At 26.2% G+C, this 22,538-nt stretch overlaps 4 protein-coding genes across 10 annotated transcripts; all 4 read right to left on the minus strand.

Annotated features, from left to right (window-relative positions):
• Positions 1-142: 142 nt before the first annotated feature.
• LOC105669354 (phosphotriesterase-related protein-like) lies at positions 143-4,828 on the minus strand. 2 transcript variants are annotated; one of them, XM_012362255.2, is made up of 7 exons: positions 3,128-4,828; positions 2,671-2,830; positions 2,083-2,273; positions 1,551-1,742; positions 899-1,063; positions 591-817; positions 143-363 (listed from the first exon to the last, which is right to left on the minus strand). In XM_012362255.2, exons 1-7 carry the CDS (start codon positions 3,321-3,323, stop codon positions 226-228), a joined length of 1,269 nt encoding a protein of 422 aa, XP_012217678.1. In that variant the 5' UTR covers positions 3,324-4,828; the 3' UTR covers positions 143-225. The 2 variants fall into 2 exon arrangements, with proteins under 2 accessions (XP_012217678.1, XP_012217683.1); XM_012362260.2 differs by having other exon boundaries at positions 143-479.
• A 518-nt stretch (positions 4,829-5,346) lies between these two features.
• LOC105678941 (phosphotriesterase-related protein-like) lies at positions 5,347-10,274 on the minus strand. Of its 2 annotated transcripts, XM_067350477.1 has the most exons (8): positions 10,123-10,274; positions 8,875-10,041; positions 8,143-8,305; positions 7,786-7,979; positions 7,373-7,546; positions 6,757-6,921; positions 6,007-6,227; positions 5,347-5,515 (listed from the first exon to the last, which is right to left on the minus strand). In XM_067350477.1, the coding sequence occupies exons 2-8, from the start codon at positions 8,909-8,911 to the stop codon at positions 5,381-5,383; spliced, it is 1,089 nt and encodes a 362-aa protein (XP_067206578.1). In that variant the 5' UTR covers positions 8,912-10,041; positions 10,123-10,274; the 3' UTR covers positions 5,347-5,380. The 2 variants fall into 2 exon arrangements, with proteins under 2 accessions (XP_067206578.1, XP_067206577.1); XM_067350476.1 differs by having other exon boundaries at positions 8,875-10,251.
• A 2,439-nt stretch (positions 10,275-12,713) lies between these two features.
• On the minus strand, positions 12,714-18,523 carry LOC105674020 (phosphotriesterase-related protein-like). 5 transcript variants are annotated; one of them, XR_010888751.1, is made up of 8 exons: positions 18,139-18,523; positions 17,409-17,571; positions 17,052-17,245; positions 16,639-16,812; positions 16,019-16,183; positions 15,262-15,482; positions 14,960-15,176; positions 14,643-14,784 (listed from the first exon to the last, which is right to left on the minus strand). XR_010888751.1 is itself a non-coding variant. In XM_067350472.1 (7 exons), exons 1-7 carry the CDS (start codon positions 18,173-18,175, stop codon positions 14,647-14,649), a joined length of 990 nt encoding a protein of 329 aa, XP_067206573.1. In that variant the 5' UTR covers positions 18,176-18,523; the 3' UTR covers positions 12,714-14,646. The 5 variants fall into 5 exon arrangements, 3 of the variants coding, with proteins under 3 accessions (XP_067206573.1, XP_012225488.2, XP_067206574.1); XR_010888752.1 differs by having other exon boundaries at positions 14,655-14,784; positions 14,940-15,176; XM_067350472.1 differs by lacking the exon at positions 14,960-15,176 and having other exon boundaries at positions 12,714-14,784; positions 17,052-17,168; positions 17,434-17,571.
• Positions 18,524-18,662: 139 nt separating this feature from the next.
• On the minus strand, positions 18,663-21,999 carry LOC105673853 (phosphotriesterase-related protein-like). The gene is made up of 7 exons (XM_012369793.2): positions 21,747-21,999; positions 21,294-21,450; positions 20,692-20,882; positions 20,180-20,371; positions 19,417-19,581; positions 19,112-19,338; positions 18,663-18,883 (listed from the first exon to the last, which is right to left on the minus strand). The coding sequence occupies exons 1-7, from the start codon at positions 21,778-21,780 to the stop codon at positions 18,746-18,748; spliced, it is 1,104 nt and encodes a 367-aa protein (XP_012225216.2). The 5' UTR covers positions 21,781-21,999; the 3' UTR covers positions 18,663-18,745.
• Between the last annotated feature and the right edge of the window lie 539 nt (positions 22,000-22,538).

Below are 22,538 nucleotides of genomic sequence, written 5' to 3' on the forward strand. Positions count from 1 at the left end.
TATTTAAGTGGCGACAAATATTAACGTTCGACCGAGTTTTTTTATCTGAGTAAATCTTTCTAAGAATGATTTTAATGTTTTTGCAAAATTTTTATGTTGCAAATAAATGCAATAAACAAAATAGAAGTAAAATGAACAATAATAATGCTTGAAATATTTATTATATTGTTTTACACATCGTGCTTTACATAAAAAAAAAGATATGCAAATTTTCTTGTGTGCAAATTATTGTTTCCAGCTTAGCCATCTCTTAGGATTTTTAGTGGTTAACATCGTTGTATCGTTAACTGTAAAATTCCATCTTGACATATGTGGCACAAAGTTTTTCAAAATATGAGCGTATCCGAGACCGCCAAAAGTGACCTTAAGCATCAGTAGAATATTTTTGAGAGTTAATTGCTCAGATTACTTATAACTGATATTATGATTGTTTAAAATCCAATTATAATTTATATATAAATTGCTTTTCGTTTAACTGCCTAAATTACAAATATAATAATAAGAAAAATAAATAACGTATTAAAAAATAAAAATAATAACAATAAAATAAATTTATTTTGTAAAACCATAAAAAAAAGAGATGTTCGTACCAATCTATCCTTAGTATGAATATCATGACTTATGAGAATTCGATCCAAGTTTCCTTCATCCTTCAGTTTTGTGAGACGTTTGATACGTTGTGCGTCTGATAATATCTTGTAATACCTATTTCTTATTCGACAGAAAGAATGCTCAGTACCAAACAGATCAATTTGTACGTAAATATGTTTAGTGTCGTCCATGAATTCCATAAATTTGTCCTCGTACCACAACGTGCCTATTAAATTTATATCATTAAAAGATGACAATATTTTCGATACGCAACTTAGTTGAACGTAGGAAAATGCATAGCACTTACGATCAATATTGGATATGGCCACTTTTTTAGAATCACCACCGGCCTCTTGATAGAGCCTAATTACTTCCCTAAGTGCATCTTCTTCAACGCCGGGATTCAAATTCACAGGACAATGCAGTTGCGCTTGAATCTCGCCAGTGGCACGAATAGAACGTTTTTCAAACTCTAACAGTAAATTTAAAATAATGTAATATAACTGCTAAATGTTTTATTTAACGTAATAAATAAATATTAGTTAAACAATTTTATTTCTAAATTTATCATTATTAGAACATACTTTTAAACTTAATTATATAAAATAAAAATTTAAAAAAATATTGTAGAAAATATAATTTCTATTAGATTTCTTATAAATTGATTAATATTTACGATATTTTGCATCACAATTATGCTTTTATAAATTGAAACATCTATTGTTTCAATTGCAATTAATTACATATTGTTTATTCTGTTTCTTTTCATTAACATATAAATATTTTATTGCATTAAAATGGTAGAAAAGTATTAAAAAGTATACTAAAATAAATAAACTTGCAGCGTTATTTATTCCGATTTTGCTTGCACTGTTTTATTAGCTGCTTATTTACTGCAATATCGAAAATAATAGTAAAATATATTTAACAATTTAGCAAATTGCTATGTAATTATGTACCATGGATTGGCCAATTGCTGCCTACTTCTCCGATAAATCCTGCTTTTATTTTTAGATTATTGTTAGAATCGCCAATTTTAAAGGATTCTTCTCCTTCTATCTCGTTAGTTAGATCATTTAATAATTTATTATACATTTCTTCGTGCGTAAGATTAAGGTTTGAGTTATTCTGCACGCTAGCAGTATAATATCCTGTCAAGTTATAAAATAAAATTACTTTAATTCTTGTGTAAACAAATTTACTTAACATTTATTTAACGTTATTATTGTTTTATTATTAATGTATCATATTATTAACGTTATAATTATATAAATATTGTAGTTGTATTATAATTATATTAAGTAATTTTTTTATAACAAATATAATATAATATATAATTTGTAAAAAATAAAAATATCTTATTGGTTAATAAAAATATTCATTATAACATAAATAATAAATATAAAATAAAAGTAAAAACTCGATTTTAAATGTGTATAATGTAAATACACACACCGTATGATATAGCGTATATATTATATAAGCACATACCTGTTCCTGCAATTATATTAATTTCGCATTTCACACTATAATCTTGCAATTTTTTTAAATCGCGACACAATCCGTTACTGGTATTTTCCACGATGGTTTTACCACCTGCATTTTTGAATAAGGATAATTCATAGAACATAGTTTCCATTATATCAAGATCATTAAAACGTAAATTATTAGAATCGCAATATCTGAAACAAAATGCACTTTGTTAGATATATATTTATTTAATAATTTTTTATAAAATATTTTGCATAATATAAGTAAATATTTTATAAAGCTTTTTAATTGTTAACAAGATATTGTTACAAAGAATATTTTGCAAAAACTGTGCCAGAACACACTTTAAAAAATCGTACTTTAACATACAAATATCTTTATATAGACAAAATTATTTCCGTTATGCTTTAAATGAATTTAGTTCAAAAAACTTTTCAACAACATACGTCCCTTTTGTTAAAAAACATTTTAATTAATTTTTGTTAAAGCGTTTCGTGAAAAGATTGTGCAGTTTGCAAGTTATGTCTATATATGCAAGTGCTAAATATTTCGTAAAAATACAATAATAGATAATTTGAATTGACTTACGGATATCGCTTGAGCATGGAAATAAATCCAGCATGCAAAGGTGCAATATGGTTCTCAAGAAACCACGGAACTTGATCTTTATAAAACTTCGTGAAGTCGCAGGATAGATGTTCATGCGTTAGTGTTATGCCGAGACTATCAAGCTGTACAGGACCTGTTACTATATATAAAATACAAATAATAAATGCAAATGATATATACAAAGATGACTTGGAGATTGTAATGAGTAATACTGTTGCATCCAAATTCGCAAATTTTTGCAATAATTTTTATGTAGCTTTGATATTCAGCGACATGATACAGATATAACATTTTATGAAGAACTATCATAAATTATGCTTTAAGTCATGATTCATCAATAGTATATGTGATTATAAAAAATTTGACATAATATTTGAATTTGTAAATAGAATATTTTTGACGCATCTTGTACTTTTTAATTTTCCTTTAAACTCACCAGTCTGCACGAGCTCATTATTGTCGTTACTCATCCTTGCTTTAGTCTCACGCAGATAGATTTCAATAATTACACTATTATTCTTTATTCCGTTTTTAGAATCGTAATAATGCAGTAATTTTACGATGTGACGACCAAATGCACGTTCTAACACTTGTATGAATCTAATGTCATTTGCAAATTTCACGGAAATCATAAATTACAACTATCGCGACACGAAGCACAATATTCTAGTGTTCTTGCGGCAAATAGACGGTAGATACATGTATATGTGCAAATATTTTATTTACAACTGAAAATAAAAACAAACTAGCTATTGAACTTTGTGAGAAATTTGTAATTCCAACCAAGAGATCAAACATAATTTAACTTCAAAAAATTGACATAGAAATAAGTATTTTATATTACGTGAAGAAAATGTAAAACACTGTTGTAGAGATAAAAAAAAGTTTGTTTTCTTTAAATGGAATAAAGTATGTGCGTTATCCTAAAAATAAAAGAAACAATATTCACAAGTATCCGCTATTAAACATGGTAGCCCAGTAAACGAGAAAGTATTGGAAGTTTAGAATTGAAATTGAAAATTACTGAAAAAAATAGAATAAAATTCAGCATTATCGTAAATGAATTCTTTTCAGTAATTTTCAATCCCATTTCTAAACTTTCAATACTTTTTCGTTTACTGGGAAAGAAAACATTATTATATGGGGATGTTTTTTGTCGCATATTTTGTTAAAAAATTATATAATTATCGTCTATTGTTATAAAAAGTTTAAGTTATTCATAAATATTTTACTCATTTTTTTTAAACTTATAATTTCATAATAAGTTATATGAAATAATACCTTTGTCAAAATGAGCGCTACTGTAAATATGATGATTTTTAAATTTTATTTTCTAAATATATTGCTAATAATTCATGCAAAAAAAAAGATTGATTTTTCCGATCCGTTACATCAGAATCCCTCCTTAAATTACTTATCTAATGTGCATTCACTTCGCATTCGGTTAGTTTTTCTTGCTGATGTTTTTTTTGTTCTGATATTATCGTTTTTTTTTACGCGTGTAATTTCTATGAATTTTATTTAGTCAGTGTGTAAAATTAAAGTATAATTTATATGCAATTTTTTTGAGAGTTTAAAGTTTCAATAAATTTGTTACGTACTTGAATCTCTAGTCAAATTATTTTTAAAATGATGTTGCTATTCATCTACTTAAAAGTATTAATATATGTTGTACATTGCTCTGGCATGAATCACATCGCAGACTAAAATGATATAGCAAAAATGTAGTATAAATTATTATATATTATTATATTATTATTATTATTACATATCATTATATTATCAGCGATTGATCGCTGATCTCAAACGTTCTTTCAATCGCTCTTAATCTCTTCATCTCGTTTTTAATCTTTTCATGTATAATTATAATTTAAAAAATAAATAATTATTGCATTAAATACGCATAAACAAATTGTGGAAATTTATCTTACAATCGTATAATTGTCTAAGCTGCAACTTAATAAAAAAATAAAACAATTTCCTGAAAAATAGATATAATAATAATCAAAAAATATGAAAAAGGAATTCACGAAAAATATTTTTGAAAGCAAAGAACAAATAAAAATAGAAAAAATTTATCATTGTTTTAAAATTTTGTAATCTATTCTTTATTATCGATGTCTCATCCTATTATTAAACAATACTTTTCAATTTTACCGCGGATGTTGCATTAATGATGATAAAGCAATTATGATACAAATCGGGAACGATTTCCAGGTGCTCTTTTATGACATGAGAGAGACATCGCTTTCGAAAGAATTTTATCGCATAGTTCAAGCATGCTTTACTCATTGTTGCGACGATATCGTGCTCGCGTTTTAACAACAAACAAGTTAATTAACACCACAGCGTATCTGTAGTATTCTGCAAACTGAGCAATGTCGTTCACATTTTCGTGTACATGTATGGTACTTATGATCCCAATGCAAAATTCGATTTTTATATCCATGTGCGCAATTTGGACGAGAATTGAATGCTGAGTACTTATTTGAAAGAAAAATACATTATTCCAAAATTGTTGCATATTATAGACGATTACAGTTATAGTACTTAATAGCTACGGCATAAACTGTTTACAATTTTTAGGAAAAAAAAAACAATATCGCATATAGAAGAGTTGTGGTGCACTTATCATTCATGTTTTTATGTTTTGTAAAAAAAAAAATAAATTTTTTATATAAATCGATTATTAACCACGGCTTAGCCAATTCTTAGGATTTTCCTCCATCAGTTGTGTGATATCCTGAGCGGTGAAACCATTTACTTCCATATACGGTAATATAAATTCAGAGATATGACCATATCCATGACCGCCATAACTTACCTAAAAAATGAATAAAATAATTTTAGTTTGTTTATTTATATAATTACTTTAACTTTACAAATATATTAATAAATTTTGCTTTAACGATTAAATAGTTTATGTTCTACGTTTTTATTGGTATATAATATTGATGTAAATTAAAGATACGTGTATACCAATAAGATATCACCCGTACAGAATTTGATGTTCCTGCAACGTTGAGACAACGTCCAAATGTTCATAGAAAGTAATGTTAGAGAGTCAATGTTTTGTGTACTTTATGTATAATCCGAACATTTAAATGTTATATGGAAGTTATACAACGTATTTCAACGTTGAGCAAACGATCATATAACGTTGTGTAAACCACGTTGTGTAAACTTTTTGTTTTATACGGATAATTAAATAAAAGCAAAATTAAACAATACTGTTCAAAAACGAGAATGGTTAATTAAATTTATGATGTAACATCAAATAAATGAATTAAAAGATTATCAACTTAAAAAACGTACCTGTCTGTTATTGGTATGAATATCGTGACTCATTAAAACCTGATCCAATTTCGATTCTTTTTTGAATTTTGCAATAAATTCGACACGCTCTGCATCTGACAGTACATCAACAGTCGGATCATGTTGATAGAAAGAACACTCGGTACCAAACATAGAGAATTGTATGTAACATTTATTATCATCTGCGAATTCCATGAGTTGTTCCTCGTTGGTCAAAGTACCTATTAAGATAATTTTATTAGTTTGTTGCAATAATAGTGTATAGACTAAATAAAAATTACAGTGTCCAAAAAATATATTATGAGATCGCATGTAAAATATATTACAATAGTATTTTAATTTAAAAATTTGTTTTAAGAAATGTATATTTGTAACGCGTGTTTTTAGCGTAAAAAAGATTAAGATGTACGAAAATTTAAAACGCAAACAATTCGTTTCTTAACCAAACTTATTTATCAAGTCTATTATTATTAACTTATTTATCGAAACTTAATATACGAGTTTAATTAAATTTTAATTAAACTCGTGATTCATATTAAATAATTTTAGGTAATGTCTAAAATGTTTCAATAGTTACACCAAACATTTTTTGAGATCAGAAAAAGTACATATATTAAAACTAACGGCAATAATGACTATCTTAATTAAGATAAATTATTTCAATATCTTTCGATTTTGAACATATTTGACAAATATATGTTGCATGTATTATTAACTATATTGATAAAAAAAAATTTGTGAATTTCTTACGATCAACGTGACACATAATGGCTTTGCGAGCGTTCCCTCCGGCCTCTTGATAGATTCGCATTATCTCCATAGGTGCAGATGCATTCGATCCAGGACTAAAGCTAACAGGACAATGCAATTTTTCTTGCACTTCGCCAGTTGTAGAAATAGAACGTTTTTCAAAAGCTACAAGTTTACGAATATAATATAAATACTCTTCAACATACCATCTTGGGTTAAGAGTTGTAATTAAAAAAATTTATTTTATTTTAACGCATTATTATTTGAATATATAATTTTGTGAGCAACAATAAATAAAAAAAAAAATGTATTTTAAGAAATAACTTTAATTAAGTTTATAATTAGTTAGTAGATAGTATTTAATTTATTAATAATTAAAATACTTTTTAAATTATAAATTTTGTTCAATATGCACCCTTATTGTAATGTATCCTTTCTTTTTTTTTAACAAATAAAATATACATGTATTTTAATTCAATGTTGAAAATGCGAAAGAATACCTTATCTTGTTTTAATTGTATTATCATAAAAAATTATATTAATTATCTTATAAAACGATTAACTGCTTGTATGGATTATCGACAGTTTAACAGATTAAAATATACAAGCAATGTACCATGAATTGGCCAAGAACTGCCCACTTCGCCAATAAATCCTGCTTTTATTTTGGAACTTTGATAGAGTTCACGATTTACAATACCTTTTTCTAATTCCATACACATAACATTATACATACTTTCTTTTGACATATTTAAGGTTGATGCAAGTTGCGTCTGAGCAACATAATATCCTGTTCAAATTAAAAAAGTGTAATAAAGTAACAATAATAATAATTCTTAAAAGAAAAATTGTTGATTACGATAATACTTGAAAACACAATTGAGGCATTGCAAACCAAAACGAGCTAAGTGTCAAAATTTTCAAAATTAAGTTTAATCAAATTAAATTTGTATTTAAAGTACTTAACTCGCAAAAGGCTTATAATACTTAACAATTATTCAGTTAGTAATAACATTCGTACAACCCTACCTGTTCCAAGAATTATGTTAATTTCCTCTTCTATGGACACATTTACGTATTGGTCCCATATGTTAAAACATCTCAAACCATAATTACTATTTTCCACAATTGTTTGCCCATCAGGTAATGTAAACTCTAATATTTCATTTGGAATAATTTCTTCATTCTCATAAATAAGTTTCAAATTTTTCATATTACTATACCTGAATCAAAATATTGTACGTATTAAATATTTATATTTCATATAATTTATTTTAATAATTTTATTTTAATAATTGAGCTGCTTGATTGTTCAGCGCATGTTTGGAGAATAAACATATAAAGAAATATTTTTCAGAGATATCAAAGATATTTAGTTTGACTTACGGATATAGATTAAGATAGCCGCTACCTTTCATTGTAATTGTTGTATGATCTCTCGAAAGCTCATGCGAATACGGAGAACGCTTAAAACAATTGGTAAAGTAGCTAAAAAGATGCTCGTGCGTTAATGTAATACCGAGGTTATCCAGCAGTACAGGTCCTCTTACTACACAAAATGTAAATAATGTAAAAAATGTATATAAAAAAAATTCTCGAAAAACTACATTGAGATATTTGAAACTGTAGTTACATAGTAAAATAATTGTAGTGAAATAATTATGACGATAGCAGTGTTGAATTAACTATAATTTGCATAGTTGGAAGATTTTCATAAAAATATTATTGGTGTCGAAACGAGACGAATGATTACTGTAACTATTTGTTTTTTAATATAGTTGAAAAAATCAGTATTGAATAAGAATATAGTTTTCGATTGAGTTCAACAGATTTGAAATTTAATAAGGACTATTATAAACTGCGCACTTATATCTATGAATCGTGATCTATCTATAAATTGCAGGTTGTTTATTACAATTTCGAAGCTGTCTCGTCAGATATAAATAAAACAAAATTTTAAGACTTTTTTTAAAATAGAAATATAATTTTTGTACGTCGTGTATCAGTTCCTTGTATGAACATGAACCTTAATATGTAACAAAACTTGTAAAAAATGTATGAATTAAACGTATTATTTATTATATACTTTTTTCATGCTTTAATTGTCTTTAAATTTACCTGTTTCCACAAATTTATCATTTTCCACAATTTCCATTATTTTCACACTACTTAGAGACAAAGCCTTTTCAATAATTTAATTTATATTTTATATAGTACGTGTTGAATTATAATAATGCAACTAAATATATGTTTTAAAATTTAGTAAGATAAATATGTGATAAATATGTTACATCTATTACAAATAGCACGGAAATGTAAAATATATCTGATGCCGAGAAGCCGTAAATTCGAACTGCTGTGGCATCATACTAGAACACTTTCTAACTGACGATACTTCTTGTGAAGTTTGTAACGTGTACACATAGTTCATATTGACGTTAAAAATAAATATTGACATTCATTTGAGTAGCGACAAATATTAACGTTCGACCGCGTCTTTTTATCTAAGTAAATCTTTCTAAGAATAATTTTAATGTTTTTGCAAAATTTTTATGTTGCAAATAAATGCAATAAACAAAATAGAAGTAAAGCAAACAATAATACTGCTTGAAATATTTATTATATTGTTTTATACATCGTGCTTTACTTAAGAAAAATGACATGCAAATTTTCTTGTGTGCGAATTATTGTTTTCAGCTTAGCAATCTCTTAGGATTTTCAATGGTTAACATTGTTGAATCGTAAATTGTAAAATTCCTTTTTAACATATTAACATATGTGGCACAAAATTTTTCAAAATATGAGCGTATCCGTGAACGCCAAAAGTGACCTTAAACATCAGTAGAATATTTTTGAGAGTTAATTGCTCAGATTACTTATAACTGATATTATGATTGTTTAAAATTAAATTATAATTTTTATATAAATTGCTTATTGTTTAACTGCCTAAATTAAAAATAGAATAATAAAAAAAATAAATAACGTATTAAAAAATTTAAAAAAAAACAATAAATTAAATATATTTTGTGAAATTATAAAAAAAAAGAGATGTACGTACCAATCTATCCTTAGTATGAATATCATGACTTATGAGAATTCGATCCAAGTTTCCTTCATTCTTCAGTTTTGCCAGGCGTTTGATACGTTGTGCGTCTGATAATATCTTGTAATACTTATTTTTTATTCGACAGAAAGAATGTTCAGTACCAAACAGATCAAGTTGTACGTAAGTGTGTTTAGTGTCGTCCATAAATTCCATAAATTTGTCTTTGTGCCACAACGTGCCTATTAAATTTATATCATTAAAAGATGACAATAATTTCGATACACAACTTAGTTGAACGTAGGAAAATGCATAGCTCTTACGATCAATGTTGGATATGGCCGCTTTTTTAGAATCACCACCGGCCTCTTGATAGAGCCTAATTACTTCCTTAAGTGTTTCTTTCTCAACGCCGGGATTCAAATTCACAGGACAATGCAGTTGCGCTTGAATCTTGCCAGGCACGAATAGAACGTTTTTCAAACTCTAACAGTAAATTAAAAATCATATAATATAACTGCTAAATGTTTTATTTAACGTAAAAAACAAATATTATTTAAACAATTTTATTTTTGAATTTATCATTATTAGAACATACTTCTGGACGTAATTATATAAAATAGAAATTTTTTAAAATATTGCGGGAAATATAATTTCTATTAGATTTCTTATAAATTGATTAATATTTACGATATTTTGCTACACAACTGTGTTTTTATAAATTGAAACATCTATTGTTTCAATTGCAATTGGTTACATATTGTTTATTCTGTCTTTTGTTTATTCTGTTTCTTTTCATTAACATATAAATATTTTATTGCATTAAAATGGTAGAAAAGCATTAAAAAGTATACTAAAATAAATAAACTTGCAGCGTTATTTACACCTATTTTGCTTGCACTGTTTTATTAGCTGCTTATTTACTGCAATTTCGGAAATAATAGTAAAATATATTTGACAATTTAGCAAATTGGTATGTACCGTGAATTGGCCAACTGCTGCCTACTTTTCCGATAAATCCTGCTTTTATTTTATTTTTAGAATCGCCGGTTTTATAAAACCCTTTTATCTCGTCAGTTAGATCATTTAATAATTCATCATATATTTCTTTGTGCGTAAAATTAAGGTTTAAGTCATTCTGAATGTTAGCAGTAAAATATCCTGTTAAGTTATAAAAATAAAGTTACTTTAATTCTTGTGTAATCAAAAATTTACTTAACATTTATTTGACGTTATTATTATTTTATTTTTAATGTATCATATGATTAATATTATAATTATATAAATATTGTAGTTGTATTATAATTATATTAAGTAATTTATTTAAAATATAATTTGTAAAAAATAAAAATATCTTATTGGTTAAAAAAATATTTATTATAACATAAATATTTAATATAAAATGAAAGTAAAAGCTCAAATTTATACGTGTATAATGTAAATACACACACCGTATACTCGTATATATTGTATAAGCACATACCTGTTCCTGCAATTATATTAATTTTGCATTGCAAACTATAAAATTGCAAATTATTTATATTGCGAAGCAATCCGTTACTGGTATTTCCACGATGGTATTACCGCCTGTATTTTTGAATAAGTATAATTTATAACTTATATTATTCGTTACATCAGTGTGATTGAGAGATAAATTATTAATATTGTAAATTCTGAAAGAAAATGCATTTTGTTAGATATATATTTATTTAATATCATTTTATAAAATATTTTGCATGTTATAAATAAATATTTTATAAAATTTTTAGATTGTTCACAAAATATTGTTACGAAGAATATTTTGCAAAACAGTGCCAGAGCACACTTTAAAAAATCATACTTTGACATACAAATAACTTCATTTAGACAAGATTATTTCCATTATGCTTTAGATGAATTGAGTTCAAATAACTTTTCAACAACATACGTCCCTTTTGTTAAAAGAACATTTTAATCAATTTTTGTTGAAGCGTTTTGTAAAAATATTTAATATAAAGATTGTGCAGTTTGCAAGTTATGTCTATATATGCGCATGCTAAATATTTTGTAAAAATGCAATAATGGACAATTTGATTTGACTTACGGATTTCGCTTCAATATGCTAAAATTCAAAAATTCATTCTTGTCTTTATAAATCCCTGAAAGTTGAATTTTATAAAACTTTTTGGAACCGGAAGATAAATGTTCACGGGTTAGAGTTATGCCGAGACTATCAAGCTGTACAGGACCTGTTACTATATATAAAATACAAATAATAAATGTAAATAATGTATACAAAGATGACTTGGAGATCGTAATGAGTAATACTGTTGCATCCAAATTCGCAAATTTTTGCAATAATTTTTATGTAGCTTCGATATTCAGCGACATTATACAGATGTATCATTTTATGAGGAACTATCATAAGTCATGCTTTAAGTCATAATCCATCAATAGTATATGTGATTATTAAGTTTGACATATAATTTAAATATGTAAATAGAATATTTGTAACGCATCTTGTACTTTTTAATTTTCCTTTAAACTCACCAGTCTGCACGAGCTCATTATTGTCGTTACTCATCCTTGCTTTAGTCTTACGCAGATAAAGTTCAATAATTAAACTATTATTCTATATTCCGTTTTTAGAATCGTAATAATGGAGTAATTTGATGATGTGACGACTAAATGCACGTTCTAACACTTGTATGAATCTAATGTTATTTGCAAATTTCACCGAAATCGTAAATTGCAACTTTCGCGACACGAAGCACAATATTCTAATGTTCTCGCGGTAAATAGACGGTACATATATGTATAAGTGTAAATATTTTATTTACGATTGGAAATGAAAACAAACTAACTATCGAACTCTGTGAAAAATTTGTAATTTCAACTGAAGAGATCAAACATAATTCAACAAAAAAAATTGACATAGAAATAAGTATTTTTTATTACGTAAAGAAAATGTAAAACACTGTTGTAGTGATAAAAGCAAGTTTGTTTTCTTTAAATGGAATAAAGTATGTGCGTTATCCTAAAAATGAAAGAAACATTATTCACAAGTATCCACTATTAAACATGGTAGCTCAGTAAACGAGAAAGTATTGTTTAAAAGTTGTTTGAAAGTTTAGAAATAGAATTGAAAATTAATGAAAAAAAATAGAATAAAATTCAGCATTATCGTAAATGAATTCTTTTCTGTAATTTTCAATCCCATTTCTAAACTTTCAATACTTTCTTATTTACTGAGAAAGGAAACATTATTATATGAGGATGTTTTCTGTCGCATATTTTGTTAAAAAATTATATAATTATCGTCTTTTGTTTTAAAATGTTTAAGTTATTGATGAATATTTTATTCATTTTTTTTTAACGGATGTAACGGATCGGAAAAATCAATCTTTTTTTTTTTGCATGAATACTTATAATTATATTATAAGTTATATGAAATAATACCTTTGTCAAAATGAGCGCTACTGTAAATATGATAATATTTAAATTTTATTTTCCAAATATATTGCTAATAATTCATGCAAAAAAAAGGATTGATTTTTCCGATCCGTTACATCAGAATTCCTCCTTAAATTACTAATCTAATGTACATTCACTTGTCGCATTCGGTTAGTTTTTTTTGCTGACGTTCCATTTGCTCTGATATTCTTCGTTTCTCTTTACTCGTGTTATTTCTATAAATTTTATTTAGTCAGTGTGTAAAATTAAAGTATAATTTATATGCAATTTTCTTGAGAGTTTAAAGTTTCAATAAATTTGTTACGTACTTAAATCTCTAATCAAATTATTTGTAAAAGGATGTTGCTATCCATCTACATAATAGTATTATTATATATGTTATACATTGCTCTGACATGAATCACATCGCAGACTAAATTGATATAACAAAAATGTGGTATAAATTATTATATATTATTATATTATTATTATTATTACATATCATTATATTATCAGCGATTGATCGCTGATCTCAAACGTTCTTTCAATTGCTCTTAATCTCTTCATCTCGTTTTTAATCTTTTCATGTATAATTATAATTTAAAAAATAAATAATAATCGCATTAAATATACACAAACAAATTGTGGAAATTTATCTTACAATCGTATAATTGTCTAAGCTGTAACTTAATAAAAAAATAAAACAGTTTCCTGAAAAATAAATATAATATTAATTAAAAAATATGAAAAAGAAATTCACGAAAAATGTTTTTGAAAGCAAAGAACAAATAAAAATAGAAAAAATTTATAATTGTTTTAAAATTTTGTAATCTAATTTTTATTATCGATGTCTCATCCAATAATTAAACAATACTTTTCAATTTTACCGCGGATGTTGCATTAATGATGATAAAGCAATTATGATACAAATCGGGAACGATTTCCAGGTGCTCTTTTATGACATGAGAAAGACATTGCTTTCGGAAATATTTTATCGCATAGATCAAGCATGCTTTACTCATTGTTGCGACGATATCGTGCTTGCGTTTTAACAACAAACAAGTTAATTAACACCACAGCGTATCTGTAGTATTCTGCAAACTGAGCAACGTCGTTCACATTTTCGTGTACATGTATGGTACTTATGATCCCAATGCAAAATTCGATTTTTATATCTATGTGCGCAATTTGGACAAGAATTGAATGCTGAGTACTTATTTGAAAGAAAAATACATTATTCTAAAATTGTTGCATATTATAAACGAATATAGTTATAGTACTTAATAGCTACGGCATAAACTGTTTACAATTTTTAGAAAAAAAAAACAATATTGCATATAGAAAAGTTGTTGTGCACTTTTCATTCATGTTTTTATGTTTTGTAAAAAAAAAAATTAATTTTTTATATAAATCGATTATTGACCACGGCTTAGCCAATTCTTAGGATTTTTCTCCATCAGTTGTGTGATATCCTGATCGGTGAAACCACTTTCTTCCATATACGGTACTACAAATTCAAGGATATGACCATATCCATGACCGCCATACATTGCCTTAAAAATGAATAAAATAATTTTATTTTGTTTATTTATAAAATTACTTTAACTTTACAAATATATTAATAAATTTTGTTTTAACGATTAAATAGTTTATGTTCTACGTTTTTATTGGTATATAATATTGATGTAAATTAAAGATACGTGTATACCAATAAGATATCACCCGTACAGAATTTGATGATCCTGCAATGTTGAGACAACGTCCAAATGTTCATAGAAAGTAATGTTAAGAAGTCAATGTTTTGTGTACTTTATGTATAATCCGAACATTTAAATGTTATATGGAAGTTATACAACGTGTTTCAACGTTGAGCAAACGTTTATATAACGTTGTGTAAACTTTTTGTTTTATACGGATAATTAAATAAAAGCAAAATCAAACAATACTGTTCAAAAACGAGAATGGTTAATTAAACTTATGATGTAATATCAAATAAATGAATTAAAAGATTATCAACTTAAAAAACGTACCAGTCTGTCATTGGTATGAATATCGTGACTCATTAAAACCTGATCCAATTTCGATTCTTTTTTGAATTTTGCAATAAATTCGACACGCTCTGCATCTGACAGTACATCAACAGTCGGATCGTGTTGATAGAAAGAACACTCGGTACCAAACATAGAGAATTGTATGTAACATTTATTATCATCTGCGAATTCCATGAGTTGTTCCTCGTTGGTCAAAGTACCTATTAAGATAATTTTATTAGTTTGTTGCAATAATAGTGTATAGACTAAATAAAAATTACAGTATTCAAAAAATATATTATGAGATCGCATGTAAAATATTTTACAATATTATTTTAATTTAAAAATTTGTTTTAAGAAATGTATATTTGTAACGCGTGTCTTTAGCGTAAAAAAGATTAAGATGTACAAAAAATTTAAGGCGCAAACAATTCGTTTCTTAACTAAACTTATTTTTCGAGTTTATTATTATTAACTTATTTATCGAAACTTAATATACGAGTTTAATTAAATTTTAATTAAACTTGTATTTTAACTCATATTAAATAATTTTAGGTAATGTCTAAAATGTTTCAATAGTTACACCAAACATTTTTTGAGATCAGAAAAAGTACATATATTAAAACTAACGGCAATAATGACTATCTTAATTAGGATAAATTATTTCAATATCTTTCGATTTTGATTTTATTTGACACATATATGTTGCAAGCATTATTAACTATATTAATAAAAAAAAAATTTGTGGATCTCTTACGATCAACGTGACACATAATGGCTTTGCGAGCGTTCCCTCCGGCCTCTTGATAGATTCGCATTATCTCCATAGGTGCAGAGGCATTCGATCCAGGACTAAAGCTAACAGGACAATGCAATTTTTCTTGCACTTCGCCAGTTGTAGAAATAGAACGTTTTTCAAAGGCTACAAGTTTACGAATATAATATAAATACTCTTCAACATACCACCTTAAGTTAAAAATTATAATTAAAAAAATTTATTTTATTTGTAAATGCATTATTATTTGAATATAATTTTGTGAGCAACAATAAATAAAAATAAAAAAATGTATCTTAGAAAATAACTTTTTGATTAAGTTTATAATTGGTTAGTAGATAGTATTTAATTTATTAATAATTAAAATACTTTTAAAATTATAAATTTTGTTTAATATGCACCCTTATTGTAATGTATCCTTTCTTTTTTTTAATCAAATAAAATATACATGTATTTTAATTCAATGTTGAAAATGCGAAAGAATACCTCATCATGTTTTAATTGTAATATCATAAAAAATTATATTAATTATCTTATAAAACGATTAACTGCTTGTATGGATTATCGACAGTTTAACAGATTAAAATATGCAAGCAATGTACCATGAATTGGCCAAGAACTGCCCACTTCGCCGATAAATCCTGCTTTTATTTTGGAACTTAAATAATGTTCACGATTTACAATACCTTTTTCTAATTCCGTACACATAACATAATACATACTTTCTTTGGACATATTTAAGGTTGATGCAAGTTGCGTCTGAGCAACATAATATCCTGTTCAAATTAAAAAAGTGTAATAAAATAACAATAATAATAATTTAAAAAAAAAAAATTGTTGATTACGATAATACTCGAAAACACAATTAAGGCATTGCAAACCAAAACGAGCTAAGTGTCAAAATTTTTAAAATTAAGTTTAATTAAATTAAATTTGTATTTAAAGTACTCTACTCGCAAAAGGCTTAAAGTACTTAACAATTACTCAGTTAGTAATAACATTCGTACAACCCTACCTGTTCCAATAATTATGTTAATTTTCTGTTTTAAGGACACATTTGTGTATTCGTCCCATTTGTTAAAACATCTCAAACCATGATTGCTATTTTCCACAATTGTTTGCCCATCAAGTCCTGTGAACTCCAATATTTCATTTGGACAAATTGTTTTTTTCTCATCAATAAGTTTCAAATTTTTCATATTACTATACCTGAATCAAAATATTGTACGTATTAAATATTTATATTTCATAATTTGTTTTAATAATTTTATTTTAATAATTGTGCTGCTTGATTGTTCAGCGCATGTTTGGAGAATAAACATATATAAAAAAATATTTTTCAGAGATATCAAAGATATTTAGTTTGACTTACGGATATAGATTAAGATAGCCGCTACCTTTCATTGTAATTGTTGTATGATTTCTCGAAAGCTCATGCGAATACGGAGCACGTTTAAAACAATTGGTAAAGTAGCTAAGAAGATGCTCGTGCGTTAATGTAATACCGAGTTGATCCAGCAGTACAGGTCCTGTTACTACACAAAATGTAAATAATGTAAAAAATGAATGTAGAAAAATTCTCGAAAGACTACATTGAGATATTTGAAACTGTAATTACATAGTAAAATAATTGTCGTGAAATAATTATGACAATAGCAGTGTTGAATTAACTATAATTTGCATAGTTGGAAGATTTTCATAAAAATATTATTGGTGTCGAAACGAGACGAATGATTAGTGTAACTATTTGTTTTTTCAATATAGTTAAAAAAATCAGTATTTAATAAGAATATAGTTTTCGATTGAGTTCAACAGATTTGAAATTTAATAAGGACTATTATAAACTGCGCACTTATATCTGTGAATCGTGATCTATCTATCAATTGCAGGTTACTTATTACAATTTCGAAGCTGTCTCGTCAGATAAATAAAACAAAATTTTAAGACTTTTTTTAAAATAGAAATATAATTTTTATACGTCGTGTATCAGTTCCTTGTATGAACATGAACCTTAATATGTAACAAAACTTGTATAAAATGTATGAATTAAACGTATTATTTGTTATATACTTTTTTCATGCTTTAATTGTCTTTAAATTTACCTGTTTCCACAAATTCATCATTTTCCACAATTTCCATTATTTTCACACTACTTAGAGACAAAGCCTTTTCAATAATTTAATTTATATTTTATATAGTACGTGTTGAATTATAATAATACCACTAAATATATGTTTAAAATTTAGTAAGTATTAAAATTTTAGTATGTATTAAAATTTAGTAAGATAAATATGTGATAATATGTGATAAATATGTTACATTTATTATAAATAGCACAGAAGTGTAAAATATATCTGATGCCGAGAAGCCGTTTTGAACTGCTGTGGCATTATACTAGAACACTTTCTAACTGACGATACTTCTTGTGAAGTTTGTAACGTGTACACATAGTCCATATTAACGGTATAAATAAATATTGACATTTATTTGAGTGGCGACAAATATTAATGTTCGACCGAGTCTTTTTATCTGAGTAAATCTTTTTAAGAACGATTTTAATGCTTTTGCACATTTTTTATATTGCAAATAAACGCAATAAACAAAACAGAAGTAAAATAAACAATAATAATGCTTGAAATATTTATTATATTGTTTTATACATCGTGCTTTACATAAGAAAAATAATATGTAAATTTTCTTGTGTTCAAATTATTGTTCCCAGCTTAGCCATCTCTTAGGATTTTCAGTGGTTAATATCGTTGTATCGTTAATTGTAAAATTCCTTTTTAACATATGTGGCACAAAGTTTTTCAAAATATGAGCGTATCCGAGACCGCCATAAGTGACCTTAAACATCAGTAGAATATTTTTAAGAGTTAATTGCTCAGATTACTTATAACTGATATTATGATCGTTTAAAATTAAATTATAATTTATATATGAAAAACTTTTTGTTTAACTGCCTAAATTAAAAATAGAATAATAAGAAAAATAAATAACGTATTAAAAAATAAAAATAATAACAATAAATTAAATATATTTTGTAAAATTATAAAAAAAAAGAGATGTACGTACCAATCTATCCTTAGTATGAATATCATGACTTATGAGAATTCGATGTAAGTTTCCTTCATCCTTTAGTTTTGCCAGACGTTTCATACGTTGTGCGTCTGATAATATCTTGTAATACTTATTTCTCATTTGAATGAAAGAATGCTGAGTACCAAACAGATCAAATTGTACGTAAGTGTGTTTAGTGTCGTCCATGAATTCCATAAATTTGTCCTCGTACCACAACGTGCCTATTAAGTTTATATCATTAAGATATGACATTTTCGATACGCAACTTAGTTGAACGTAGGAAAATGCATAGCACTTACGATCAATATTGGATATGGCCACTTTTTTAGAATCACCACCGGCCTCTTGATAGAGCCTAATTACTTCCCTAAGTGCTTCTTCCTCAACGCCGGGATTCAAATTCACAGGACAATGCAGTTGCGCTTGGATTTCGCCAGTGGCACGAATAGAACGTTTTTCAAACTCTAACAGTAAATTTAAAATAATGTAATATAACTGCTAAATGTTTTATTTAACGTAATAAATAAATATTAGTTAAACAATTTTATTTCTGATTTTATCATTATTAGAACATACTTCTGGACGTAATCATATAAAACAGAAATTTTTTTAAATATTGCGGAAAATATAATTTCTATTAGATTTCTTATAAATTGATTAATATTTACGATATTTTGCAACACAATTGTGCTCTTATAAATTGAAACATCTATTGTTTCAATTGCAATTGGTTACATATTGTTTATTCTGTCTCTTTTTATTAACATCTAAATATTTTATTGCATTAAAATAATAGAAAAGTATTAAAAAGTATACTAAAATAAATAAACTTGCAGCGTTATTTATACCTATTTGGCTTGCACTGTTTTATGAGCTGCTTATTTTCCAGGGAGAACAATAGATCTAATAGACGGCTAATAGACGTCTATAAACGTCTATAGACGTCTATTAGATGTCTATTAGACGTTTCTTAGACCTGTTGTTCTCCCTGGGTTACTGCAATATCGGAAATAATAGTAAAATATATTTAACAATTTAGCAAATTGGTATGTAATTATATACCATGGATTGGCCAATTGCTGCCTACTTCTCCGATAAATCCTGCTTTTATTTTTGGATTATTGTTAGAATCGCCATTTTTAAAGGATTCTTCTCCTTCTATCTCGTTAGTTAGATCATTTAATAATTTATTATATATTTCTTCGTGCGTAAAATTGAGGTTTAAGTCATTCTGCACGCTAGCAGTATAATATCCTGTCAAGTTATAAAATAAAGTTACTTCAATTCTTGTGTAATGAAATTTACTTAACATTTATTTAACGTTATTATTTTTCTATTATTAATGTATCATATTATTAACGTTATATTTATATAAATATTGTAGTTGTATTATAATTATATTAAGTAATTTATTTATAATTTAATTTGTAAAAAATAAAAGTATCTTATTGGTTAATAAAAATATTCATTATAACATAAATATTAAATATAAAATAAAAGTAAAAGCTCAAATTTATACGTGTATAATGTAAATACACACACCGTATACTCGTATATATTGTATAAGCACATACCTGTTCCTGCAATTATATTAATTTCGCATTGCATACTATAAACTTGCAATTTTTTTAAATCGCGACGCAAACCGTTACTACTATTTTCCACGATGGTTTTACCGCCTGCATTTTTGAATAAGGATAATTCATAGAACATAGTTTCTATTATATCAGGGTCATTGAAACGTAAATTAATGAATTTGCTATATCTGAAAAAAAAATGCATTTTATTAGATATATATTTATTTAATAATATTTTATGAAGTATTTTGCATGTTATAAATAAATATTTTATAAAATTTTTAAATTGTTTACAAGATATTGTTACGAAGAATATTTTGCAAAACAGTGCCAGAACACACTTTAAAAGATCATACTTTAACATACAAATAACTTCATTTAAACAAGATTATTTCCGTTATGCTTTAGATGAATTTAGTTCAAATAACTTTTCAACAACATACGTCCCTTTGGTTAAAAGAACATTTTAATTAATTTTTGTTAAAGCGTTTCGTAGAAATATTTTATGTAAAGATTGTACAGTTTGCAAGTTATGCCTATATATGCGCATGCTAAATATTTTGTAGAATTGCAGTAATGGATAATTTGATTTGACTTACGGATTTCGCTTTAATAAGGAAATAGTGCTAAAATTCATGTTTTCCTCGATTGGATCAATCTCATGAATTCGTTCTTCGTAGAGCTTCTGGAAGTCGCAGGATAGATGTTCATGCGTTAGTGTTATGCCGAGACTATCAAGCTGTACAGGACCTGTTACTATATATAAGATACAAATAATAAATGTAAATAATGTATACAAAGATGACTTGGAGATCGTAATGAGTAATACTGTTGCATCCAAATTCGTGAGATTTTTGCAATAATTTTTATGTAGCTTTGATATTCAGCGACATTATACAGATGTAACATTTTATGAGAAACTATCATAAGTCATGCTTTAAGTCATGATCCATCAATAGTATTTGTGATTATAAAGTTTGACACAATATTTAAGTTTGTAAATAGAATATTTTTGCCGCATCTTGTACTTTTTAATTTTCCTTTAAACTCACCAGTCTGCACGAGCTCATTGTTGTCGTTACTCATCCTTGCTTTAGTCTCACGCAGAAAGAGTTCAATAATTTAATTATTATTCTATATTCCGTTTTTAGAATGGTAAAAATGCAATAATTTTACGATGTGACGACTAAATGCACGTTCTAACACTTGTATGAATCTAATGTTATTTGCAAATTTCACGGAAATCGTAAATTACGACTATCGCGACACGAAGCACAATATTCTAGTGTTCTCGCGGTAAATAGATGGTAGGTGTATGTATACATGCAAATATTGTATTTACAACTGAAAATGAAAGTAACTAGCTATCGAACTCTGTGAGGAATTTATAATTCCAACAGAAGAGATCAAGTATAATTTAACTTCAAAAAAATTCACAAAGAAATAAATATTTTTTATTAATGAAGAAATGTAAAACTGTTGTAGTGACGAGAGCAAGTTTGTTTTCTTTAAATGGAATAAAGTATGTGCGTTGTCTTAAAAAAAGGAAAGAAACAATATTCGCATGTATCCGCTGTTGAACATGGTAGAAGAAACATTATGATATGGGAATGTTTTCTATCGCATATTCTTATAAAAAAATATATAATTATCGTTTTTTGTTATAAAATGTGTATGTTATTGATAAGTATTTTACTCAATTTTTTTTTAAATTTATAATTCCATTATAAGTTATATGAAATAATATCTTTGTCAAAATACTTATGAGCGCTACTGTAAATATAATTATGCTTAAATTTTACATGATACATAAAGTGCATTTTGGGAATAGAAATTAATATAAA

This window comes from Linepithema humile, chromosome 2 (assembly GCF_040581485.1).
Source record: "Linepithema humile isolate Giens D197 chromosome 2, Lhum_UNIL_v1.0, whole genome shotgun sequence".
NCBI classification, from domain to species: domain Eukaryota; kingdom Metazoa; phylum Arthropoda; class Insecta; order Hymenoptera; family Formicidae; genus Linepithema; species Linepithema humile.

What these genes read in the sequence shown, in the direction of transcription:
- LOC105669354 (XM_012362255.2), bottom strand. Translation starts at nt 3,323, where the DNA reads ATGATTTCCGTGAAATTTGCAAATGACATTAGATTCATACAAGTGTTA. An exon ending in TCCATGCTCAAGCGATATCC is followed by an intron (nt 2,274 to 2,670) that starts GTAAGTCAATTC and finishes ATTTTGTTTCAG; the next exon opens with ATATTGCGATTCTAATAATT. An exon ending in TAATATAATTGCAGGAACAG is followed by an intron (nt 1,743 to 2,082) that starts GTATGTGCTTAT and finishes ATAACTTGACAG; the next exon opens with GATATTATACTGCTAGCGTG.
- LOC105678941 (XM_067350477.1), bottom strand. Translation starts at nt 8,911, where the DNA reads ATGGAAATTGTGGAAAATGATAAATTTGTGGAAACAG. An exon ending in TGATAAATTTGTGGAAACAG is followed by an intron (nt 8,306 to 8,874) that starts GTAAATTTAAAG and finishes CATTTTGTGTAG; the next exon opens with TAAGAGGACCTGTACTGCTG. An exon ending in TAACATAATTCTTGGAACAG is followed by an intron (nt 7,547 to 7,785) that starts GTAGGGTTGTAC and finishes TAATTTGAACAG; the next exon opens with GATATTATGTTGCTCAGACG.
- LOC105674020 (XM_012370065.2), bottom strand. Translation starts at nt 18,175, where the DNA reads ATGGAAATTGTGGAAAATGATGAATTTGTGGAAACAG. An exon ending in TGATGAATTTGTGGAAACAG is followed by an intron (nt 17,572 to 18,138) that starts GTAAATTTAAAG and finishes CATTTTGTGTAG; the next exon opens with TAACAGGACCTGTACTGCTG. An exon ending in CATTATGTGTCACGTTGATC is followed by an intron (nt 15,483 to 16,018) that starts GTAAGAGATCCA and finishes TTATCTTAATAG; the next exon opens with GTACTTTGACCAACGAGGAA.
- LOC105673853 (XM_012369793.2), bottom strand. Translation starts at nt 21,780, where the DNA reads ATGAGTAACGACAACAATGAGCTCGTGCAGACTG. An exon ending in CAGCAATTGGCCAATCCATG is followed by an intron (nt 19,582 to 20,179) that starts GTATATAATTAC and finishes ATTTACTGTTAG; the next exon opens with AGTTTGAAAAACGTTCTATT. An exon ending in GGCCATATCCAATATTGATC is followed by an intron (nt 19,339 to 19,416) that starts GTAAGTGCTATG and finishes TAAACTTAATAG; the next exon opens with GCACGTTGTGGTACGAGGAC.